Source organism: Tupaia chinensis, unplaced genomic scaffold, assembly GCF_000334495.1.
Source record: "Tupaia chinensis unplaced genomic scaffold, TupChi_1.0 Scaffold000097_1, whole genome shotgun sequence".
NCBI lineage: Eukaryota > Metazoa > Chordata > Mammalia > Scandentia > Tupaiidae > Tupaia > Tupaia belangeri.
In genome coordinates this window covers 786,217-797,030 of record NW_006159559.1, presented here as the reverse complement: position 1 = coordinate 797,030, position 10,814 = coordinate 786,217, and the positions used below count along the sequence as shown (strand labels likewise).

Genomic DNA, 10,814 nt, shown 5'->3' with positions numbered 1-10,814 from the left:
TTAAAACTCATGCTGGGTGTGTGTGTGTGCATGTGCCCAAAATCTAAAGAGGAGAATGGAGAAGAAGGGATTGTGATGTGGCCATCCCCCTGGGGGTTGATTTCTTTCTGTCTGTCTCTCCGTCTGTCTCTATCTTTCCGGGAAGTACATGTGCCCTATAACAAAAAATCTCTCTCAAAAACAAAAACAAAAACCAGAAAAATTGCTCCACAAGGTAGATTTATAATTAAAGGCAAATATATACAAAAACTGTGTAGATGTCTTTCAAAAGCAACACTTGGATTGGATTATTTTCAAAGGTTAATTTATATAAGTTTTATTTCAAAGAAAAGGCTTCAAAGCATTAACTTACTATCAGGCAAATATCTATTTCAGATAGATGAATGGATAGATAGATATTTTCTTAATAGATACTTTCAAAGTAGTAATTTAATGTTTATAAACATTTATATTATATATAATTCCTTACTCTTTAAAAGGTAGAAAAAAATCAAGAGCTAAAATTTGGGAGCAGTTAAGGCTACACATCACATTAAGTGGTAGAAGTGAAAGGCACTTTGGTAGTAAGTATAATCATACAATTTCAAAAATATTATTAATATCAAAATATATCAAATCTTGTTCATTCTATGTAAATGACCTTTGAAATCAGTTTCCAGTTTCTCATCAAGACTGTAGCTATGTAGGATTCTACCTTCATAAATTTATTTCCTGTTTGAAGATTCCCAATAGTAATATTATTTGGAAGCTGCAATTGTGTCTAGGTGGAGTATATACCTCTTATATATCCTCTTACATACCCTTGTTACCGAACTCAAATCAGGTTCACTCGCCCAAGCGCTATAAAACATAGGCACATGGTGTGATGAAGGAAAGTACAGCTTTATTATTGCAAAGCACAAAGCAAGGAGAGTGGGCAGCTCATGCTGAAAATACCCGGTCTCCCTGAGATGTTCCCCACATGTGTTTTTAAGGGCAAAATTGGGGACAGAGCTCCCAGGCGCATGATCAGTTCAGTGATTGGTTCAAGAGGGCGTGATCAGCTCCTGGGCATTCTTGATTGGTGAGGCCTTAGATAATCAAATTCCTCCTCAGGTGTCCGGAACCATTCAGCCTGGTGAGCTCACAACCAGCAGTTTCCAGTCTACAAAACATCTTACACATTGAAATGAAAACCTTCTTTCCTTTAAGTGAGAGTTTTAGAGGTCAAATGGCCCTCACTCATGGTCCATGTTGGTCATTATCATAACCAAAGTCTGAAGACTTACTCCTTACTCTGGGCCATTACAATGCAAATGGGCTTTATATTTCAGGAACCCTAGAAAATATATTAGGGGGTTCTTGCTCTCACCCTCTTTGGGGTTATTTATTTTTCCAGATAAGTATAAATTTAAGAAATACCAAAAACACAAAATAAAGGCAAACTTAGAGTATTTCTCTAACCTAAGCAGTATATATGGATTTTATTGACTTCACTCTTATTCTTTTTGTAGTTTTTCCAAGAACATTGTTACCTCTTCTCCTACCTTGGACAGTTTTATAGGAAATCCTACAATTTTGTCAGATTTCAATACGAGGGGATAATTATACTTTTTTTTTTTTTTTGAGAGGTTTTTGCCATAGGGCGCATGTGCTCGCCAGACAGAGAGAAAGCGAGAAATCACCCCCCAGGGGGGATGGCCATGCCACAGTCCCTTCTCCTCCATTCTCCTCTCGGGATCTTGGGCACACACACACACACCCGGCATGAGTTTTAAGCCACCGGGTCTGGGACTCAAACCGCGGTCGACTACATGGGAGTCCAGCGACGTAGCCATTACGCAAACTGCTGGTCCCGGGGATAATTATACTTTATGCAACAGTTCAAGTCGAAGTTATTTGCATGTATTTGTATGTAAAGATGGGAGCTCTTCAAAAAGTTCATGGAAAATGCATATGATGTCGACGGAAAAAACCAACTGTAAAATTAATAATTAATAATTAATACGGTTTATTTCTAAGCCAACTGTGAGTGCCCTAGGCCGGAGAAGAGACATACATGCCTTTTCTTGGGGTGATCATGTACAGGGGATCCTTTTATTTGCTTTTGAGATTGACAGACAACATTTCGTGAAGAGATTTTTCCCATTGGTCTGGCCCAAAAAGGCAGGACATGTAGAAGCCAGGGCTTGTAGGTTATAGGTGGGTTCCACAAATTCTAGGTTGGTGATTGGAAGGGAAGATCTGTGTCTTGGGAAGAGATTAGTTAAAGAAAGGCTTAATCTACATCTCAAGGAAAAGGGAAGTTCTGTGTCTTGGGAAGAGATAAGCAAAAGAATATACTGTAATGGGTTGAAATATACATCTCAAAGATACTATGCCAGGGACAGGAGGTAGGAAGAACCCTGTTAATAGAAAGTAAATGGTCTGTTAATGTTTGTGGGCATGACTTCCCCAGTCCCCTTTTGAAAAGATTTTGGAAAAATAGGAAAAGTAGTCAGACTTCTGTCCACACAACTTTTATTTCACTTACCTGGATAGTTCAGATGAAGGGAAAGAATCTTTGTACTTTAGGCAAAAAGAGGACATCACTGGGTTTACAAGCTTTGTGGAAAAAAAAAATCCAAGAAAAATAGTTACATTGTGTAATCATTGCTCACACACTAATTTTACATTATTTTGCTCTCATTGCTGGAGACATAGTAGCAGAAATAGAACCTATAGCAAACTTGAAAACCTCTAATAAAAAGAGCGGCTGTGACTGGACCGGGATGATTCTCGTTTGGGTTGGCAGGCCTGATATATTATGAGATATTTCAGATGTTTTTAATGAAAGCTGGGAATTAAAATTTATTTGTAAAATCTATTTTTATGCACTGAAAGTAATTCAGAATTTGAAAATGAAAATACTCTCTTGGCCAAATATAATCTGCCAAGTAAAACATGTCTGCCAGTTCACAAACTTTATATAAGGGTATGATGACTCTGGCCTCTAATCTAGTTCCATTACATCACTGTGATCCCAGTTCCTAAATAACCACTGTCTCTAGGGTATGATTAAGGAGTTCAGAATCACCAGCAAATTTTTATAGAGTGCTTATTATATGCCAGGGACTACGCTAAATACCTTATCCCAGTTTTTCTTCACAACTCCTCCTGTTATAACCCTACTTCAGTTGAGAAAGTTGACAATTGAAGGTGAGGAATATGCCTAAACACACAGAACTAGAAAAAGACTGAGTAACACATCCAACATAGCAAGACACACTTGGTAGTAGCAAGTATTGCGATTTCTTCTAGGTGAGTAGTTCTGGCCATGGGAATATTAAGTTGCCCAGGTGGTAAATATTGAACAGAAATACCATATTTCCTTCCTTTCAAAGGAGGTTTTTCCCATCCAACTACATTGCCTTGTGGCCTTGTGTTTAATTCTGTAGTCATGTGCATCCTCATGTTTTGTCTCTGAGTTCAGATATTTCTGTGAGTTTTATCAAATACAATCAGGCATTTCTTTTTGTCTCTTTATTTTTTTTTTTCCTTTTTTTCTTTTTTTGATATAGGGTGCGTATGCTCGCCAGAAAGGCAGAGAGAGACAGAGAGACAGAAAGCGAGACATCATCCCCCAGGGGGAATGGCCACGCCACAATCCCTTCTCCTCCTTTCTCCTTTCGGGATCTTGGGCACGCACGCACACACTCCCAGCATGAGTTTAAGCCATTGAGTCCGGGACTGAAACCGCAGTCGACTCTATGGGAGTCCAGCGACATAGCCATTACACTAACTGCTGGTCCCAATCTCTTTCCATCTTTACCTATCTAATCAATGTATCAGAACTATATGAAGCAATTTTTTAAAAATAAGTAGATGGAAAAAGTTCTGTAGTCATGTGCATCCTTAGAACTATTTTCTTTTAATACACCTAATGACCATAAATTGCTTTTCTGATGTATTTCTTAAATCTTCTGCTTATAATAAAAAAGAAATTTATTAGGCATATTTGTTTCTTGTACTTAGAGGATTTAAGGGGAAAATTTCGATGACTTAAATACTTCCCAAAATACCTCACAAATCTTAGAGACCCTTGAGAATTTATCCAAGTTTCAGAATCTCTCAGTGATAAAATGTCAAGAATCATGATTTTGTTGAAGCTACTTATCTTCATAATTGTCTCTTCATATTATGCATACTGACAGACATGATTTAACAGTTTTGTATTATAAAGATATACAATAAAGGGCCCAGAGAGGCCCTGGTCTTTTAACTTGGTTACTCCAAGTTGGAAATCAGATTTAGTGGACTGAAAACTTGAACATTATACTGTGTACACAATTCACAGGTGTTAGATTTTGTCATTTTACCAATGTTTATAAAGTAGTTACAATTGCCCTGCATGGTGCCAGGTGTCAGAGAACAAGCCCTGAATGTCCCAGACTCAGATTTGTATTGTTGTTAATACAGTAAACTATATTAGTATTCATGGTTTCAGGCATAATTACCCTTCTCAAAACACATAATTAAAAAAATAATGGCAAGAATTTTTCTGTTGAAGAGCATAAGTCATATAAGAATGGAGTTATTTTATTTTATAATTTATTATATGTATTACAAAAATTATTTCAGAAGACTCACTTTCTGTCTTGACTGATTTATATAACTTTACCATTAAAAAAAAATGAACTGCATTTGTGTAAATAGCTATGCTTCTTTGAGTAATTTTCTTTTAAAACATGCTATAAAATGTCGTCATTCCTTCCTAAATACCAACAAACCGGAATTGCCAGGAATTATGTTGATACCTATTATGGTGACTAAAGCCTTAGTTGCCAGTTAGTATTGCCTGAGAAATGTGGCCCTATTTAAATATAAAGCTTATTGGGTGAGTTATTTGAAGCACTTTTAACATAAAATCAGGCCGTAGACTTCTGTCTATAGTGCCCCAATTAATTTTGTTTAGCTGAAAAGCTGGAGACTTTATTCTTAATTTAGGCCAAACATAGATTATTACTGAGAAATAGGATTGAGTCAAACTATACAGTTAAATTGGTAAAAATATGCCAGCATTTGTGTCTTAAACTAATAAAGTTATAAAATCTGAGAATCGAAATGGGATTCAGAAGTTACCAGATAAATTCCTTATTTGACACAGTTTGTTAATATACACACAAAGTCTCATGAACTCATTATGAGTTGGTTACTTCTTATGTGGAGCTTGTCGATTACTGGGATAGCACAATGGTAAGAAATTCTTCCTGAAATTAAACCAGTATCTCTAACATGTAGTTCCTCCAGTGTTTACAAACTTATTTACAAAACTGCCTTTATAGTTCTAAAAAGGCAGTTAGAATGTTTCCCATGGATTTCTCTTCTTCCCACTAATTCATTACTTGAATGATGAAGTTCAAGACCTTTTACCATGCAGGCCATATTTCTTTAAAATACACTAGAGTTGTATATTTAATGGAAATGCCAGCAGTGGTCACTGTGTTCCACATGTATTCGGACCAAGCAGAGCCTCCTGGGAATATCATTTCTGATGTGATGATAGTAACCATAAGATTCTTTTTCCCTCCACATTTAAATGAAGGTTTAATACTCTTAAACATCTACCAAAAGGAGATTACAGTGCATGATTTCATAAAATGAACTTTGCTTTTCAGCATCACAAATATTTGGAACACATAAAAGTCCAGGGATGGATATTAGAAGTAAGAAAGATATAAAAGAAATATGCTTTAAAAGTAACCGAAAGAATAAAAAATGTTCCCGCCCCTTGCCCAAATCCAAGGAATGGTGATCTAGATCATCAACAGGGTAACTGTGTTACAGGCTCATTCCTTTAATGAGGATGAGCTTGCACAGAACTGTATATCCAAGTGTGTAAGGAGATGCTCATGCATGTCACACATACCAGCATGTACACCCACAGGGACAGACACAGCTGGGTTTTTGTTATTCCAGGCACTTTATACCCACATTTCTGTTTCCACCTTCCCATCATATCTGACAAATTACATTTTGGGAGGCAGGACATTTTCTTCAAAGAAGCCCTGATTGACAACATTCCCTGCTGGGGAGTATCTGGCCACCTCAAGGAGGACCAGTCACTTGCACATGCCTTTCCCATTCCCATCTTCTTTGTATTCTTTGAGACCATGGCTGTGAAGTGTCCTGTTCTGAAGGTGAAATCAGGCTGCTGGAAGTTGTAGTTCTTGATTTCACTGTACCATCTATCAGCCATCTCCTTTCCTGTCTGATATTAGGATGCCCAGGCCAGGTTCTCCTCGCACTGACCACAACTGGACTTTGGGCCTTACTTGAGGAACCTTGTGCTATCCAGGGCCTCAAAGTACTGCTGAGCCACTTGGTTGAGCTTCTTGCAGGGCGTCAGTTGGGTGACTCCGGGCTGCTTCTGGTATTCATTGTGATCACTTAGGACCTCATTGTTTAACTCTTTGGAAGCTGACTTGCCCATGGCTGGCTTTGCACGTTCAAGATTCTTTTGTTTTTGAGAGATTTTTGCTATACAGCACTGTGCACTTGCCAGAGAGACAGAAAGACAGAAAGTGAAAAATCACCCTCAAGAGTGGATGGCTACAATCCCTTCTCTTCCATTCTCATCTCTGGATCTCGGGCATGCACACACACAAGCCTGGACAGTTTCAAGGGACTCGAACCACAGTCGATTACATGGGAGTCCAGCAATGTACCCATTACACCATCTGCTGGTCCCAGTAACCATAAGATTCTATTCTTTTCTTTTCTTTTTTTTTGGAGAGATTTTCACTGTAGGGCGCGTGCGCTCGCCAGACAGAGAGAGACATAGAGACAGAAAGCGAGAAATCACCCCCCAGGGGGGATGGTCACGATGCAATCCCTTCTCCTCCATTCTCCTCTCAGGATCTTGGGCACGCACGCACACGCGCCTGGCGTGAGTTTTAAGCCACCGGGTCCGGGACACGAACCACGGTCGACTACGTGGGAGTCCAGCGACGTAGCCATTACGCTAACTGCTGGTTCCCTTTTTTCTTTTTTTTTGAGAGGTTTTTACCATAGGGCACGTGGACTTGCCAGACAGAAACAGAAACAAAAAGTGGGGGGATGGCCACGCCACAATCCCTTCTCCTCCATTCTCCTCTCAGGATCTTGGGCACGCACGCACACGCGCCTGGCGTGAGTTTTAAGCCACCGGGTCCGGGACACGAACCACGGTCGACTACGTGGGAGTCCAGCGACATAGCCATTACACTAACTGCTGGTCCTACCATAAGATTCGATCATCATATCCTGAGTTTATTCTTTTTGTTGGTAGTTAAATAATTTCACTTTTTCATATTATATATGAGTCAGTGGTATACTTTTAAAAAAATGATTAAATATGGTTGACTGATCACATATTTGTGTGTATGAGTAGACTGTCAGGAAAATTTAAGTTTAGTTAAAAATGTTTGAGTTCAGCACATTTATTGGCTTATTTTGTTTTGTTCTTGTTTTCCACTAATTTCACAATTGTATCCTTTGTAGAAAGAGATCAGCTAAAATGAAAATAATTTGTAAAGCAATTACAGTTATACTTAGTAGTCAGCTTTTTCATTATTATTATTTTTTATTTATTATCATCATAATCTTCTTTAAGTAGTCAGCTTTTAACTGGTTCATTCATAAGTTAATTCTGTGTGTCTATAAGGTAATTCACTCAAATGTTCAATTAATTAAGTGTTTTTTTAAAGAATTATTTTGTTTAACTTTATTTATTTATTCATTTATTTCATTTTAATTTGACCAGAGAAGGATAGAGCAAGAGAGAAAGGAAAAGGGAGAGAGCAAGCCGCCAAGTCCAGGACTTGAACCATGGTTGGTCACGTGGGAGTCCAGTGCCCTTAACTACCACACCACCTACCGGCCCCTCAATTAGTTAATTATTAAATTCAAGTATAATTCTGAGTGGTCACTGTATTTAAAGCACTGGTACAAAGAAGGAAAAGAAGATTTATTATAGTTCCTTCTACAGAGAATTCATAATCAATTGGGAACAAAAGAGCTGTATAAGCACAATGTAGTAGTGGTATAATGTGAAGGGTATAAAACACACAACCATTTATACCTTGATCCATCAGTCAGTCATATTCAAAAGTCTATTAAGAACCTACTTGATGTTTTCTTTCTATCTTCTAATGTGTCTTGGAATTCAATTACTTAATATTTTTTGTTTAATTTTATTCTTTGTTCATTTAAGAGTGTGTACTTATGCATGAGAGAGAGAGAGAGAGGGAGAGAGAGAGAGAGAGATGAGTACCTCCCACAGAGTCTAGTTATGCCATGATCCCCTTTCTTTAGTCCTCCAACATATTGAATCTTGTGTACTCATGTGTATACTTGCCAAAATGGGCAGTGTGTTTCAGGCCAAGCAGGCTGAAGATTGGAACCACAGTCACCACATGGTATAGAGTTTCTATTGAGCAGTGTATTACCACTGGGTCACAGAGCTAGCCCCAGTTAATGCTGACATTTGTTTCAGTTTTCTTGTTTGGCATTATTCTTCTGAAAAAAGTAGTTGAAGGGAAAATTAAAATTGAGTAATATTTCCGTCAGTCTCTCAGCATTTCTAAATGGAGATTTTCCTGTTATCTTTCTAGTTTGATTCCATTGTGGGCTGAAAACAGCCTTTCTTTTATATATGTGGATTTTTTTAATGACCAATATGATCTATTTTTATTCCATGGATATTTGAAAAGACTGTATATTCTGCTATTGTTGGGTGAAATATTCAATAATGTTGATTAGATCTCCTTTGGTGGTTGTATTGAATTCTTCTAGATCCTCACTGATTTTTCTCTCTGTTCTAATGATTGTTAAGAAAGAGACGTTTAAATTTTTATAATTTTAGATTTGTTTCTTTCTCTTTTTTGCTCTATCTGTTTTTACTTCATATATCTTTCTCCTCTGTTGTTTGGGGCATACATATTTAGAATTGGTATATCTTCTTGGTGGATTGGCCTTTTTTATTGTTATATAATGTCCTTTTTTGTTTCTAGTAAATTTTCATTTTTCCAAAGTATACTTTGTTTAGCTACTCCTTCTATTAACTTCCAATATGCCTATTTTGTTTTATTTGAAGTAAGTTAATTATAGAGAATATATAGTTTTGTCACTTTTTAAAATCTACTCTTATATCTCTGTCTTTCATGGATGCTTTTGAGTTATTTACTATTTATTTATGTTATTAATACTTTTAGTTCCAAAATTTTTATTTAGTTCTTCTGCATATTTCCTATTCTTTACTGAAGTTTTCTAATTTTTAAAACTGTATTTCAAGTATATACATATGTAGTCATTTAATCACTTTTAGCATGGCTGTTTAAAATATGCCATATTCTATTATCTTTGTAATAGCTCTTTTAAATTTTAAAATGTATTTAATTTGGTTATAAAAATATTTATTTTAATTGATAAATAAAGATAATTTATACTTTTGACATACAGCATCATTTTTAATGTATGCATACATGTGGAATGGCAAATTAAACTAATGTGCTTTACCTTAGATTCATTAATTTTTGTGATGAGAACACTTAAAATCTACTCTAACAATTTTTTAAGTATACAATATATTTTACGTATGTTGATACGATTGTGTGTATATATATATATATATTTATATATACTTTTGTATGTACATATATACTTTATAAGTATATTTTTCCATTTATTTTTTTCTTTAAAAATATATTTTATTCGAATATATGTGCTAGATGAACAGATTTGGTAAAATAATGAGAGAAATGAATAAAAACAAATAGACTCAATGAATATTCAATGAATACTTTCCATCCCTAAGACATAAATAATTTATATTTATATATATTTCCTATATATGTACTTAAAAATACAGATACTATGTTTTCTTTGTTCATTTGTTTTAGTCTATTCAGGTTGCCATAACAAAGTACTTTATATTGGGTAATTTATAAACCACAGACATTTATTACTTATAGTTCTGGAGGAGGGAAACTTAATAACAAGGCCCCAGAAGAGTCAATGTCTGGTAGGGCTATCCTTCATAGATGGTGCCTTGTTGATGTGTCTTCACATGGAGAAAAGACAAGGCAACCCCCTTCAATCTGTTTTCTAAAGGCACTAATACCATTATTGAGGGTGAAACCCTCATAATATAGTAATTTCTAAAGAGACCTCACCTTCTAAAATGATCACATTTGGTATTAATTTATAATATATGAATTTAGGGAAGACACCAAAAATTCGTTCTATAGCATTCTACCCCTGACACCTCCAAGTTCATCTTTAAAGAATTTGTGGAAAACAAAATTTAAATATAAATGTATTTTTAGTACAAATTAAAAAAAAATGTATGCATATCTTTTATTTTTTTAAATTATGTGGATTTTCCATGAACTTTCTGAAAATTCTTTGTATATCCAGTACTGAGATTGCTGGATCATATGTGGTACTATTTTTTATTATTATTTTTTTTTATAGATCACAGGTTAGTTTATTTTTAACATCCATCATGCCATGAATTCATAGGGAAATGGTTCCAGAAGCTCAGACTCCTTTCCAGTAGTTCTCACAAAGTGTGCTTCATTGGGTGGAGCAGACTGACCTTTCGGTTAAACTCAGATACCTTTCTCTTTGGCTTCCTTCTTTTCCTGGTTATTTTTCTTCACACATTTTAGGAAGCTATCTCTACTCTTAGAAATTTAATATGCTCAATATGAACATTCATCCTCTTGGCACTAATTTTGCCCTTAACTTGTTTGTTTACACCAATGCCAACAGCATGCTGGGCAACACTGTAGGCTCTTCTAGTTTTGCCAAGA

The 10,814-nt window shown here is 36.0% G+C and overlaps 1 protein-coding gene across 1 annotated transcript; it reads right to left on the bottom strand.

The window, feature by feature from the left end:
• Positions 1-6,080: 6,080 nt before the first annotated feature.
• LOC102480067 (Golgi-associated plant pathogenesis-related protein 1-like) lies at positions 6,081-6,451 on the bottom strand. Its single transcript, XM_027769923.1, has 2 exons — positions 6,330-6,451; positions 6,081-6,147 (listed from the first exon to the last, which is right to left on the bottom strand). The coding sequence occupies exons 1-2, from the start codon at positions 6,449-6,451 to the stop codon at positions 6,081-6,083; spliced, it is 189 nt and encodes a 62-aa protein (XP_027625724.1).
• Between the last annotated feature and the right edge of the window lie 4,363 nt (positions 6,452-10,814).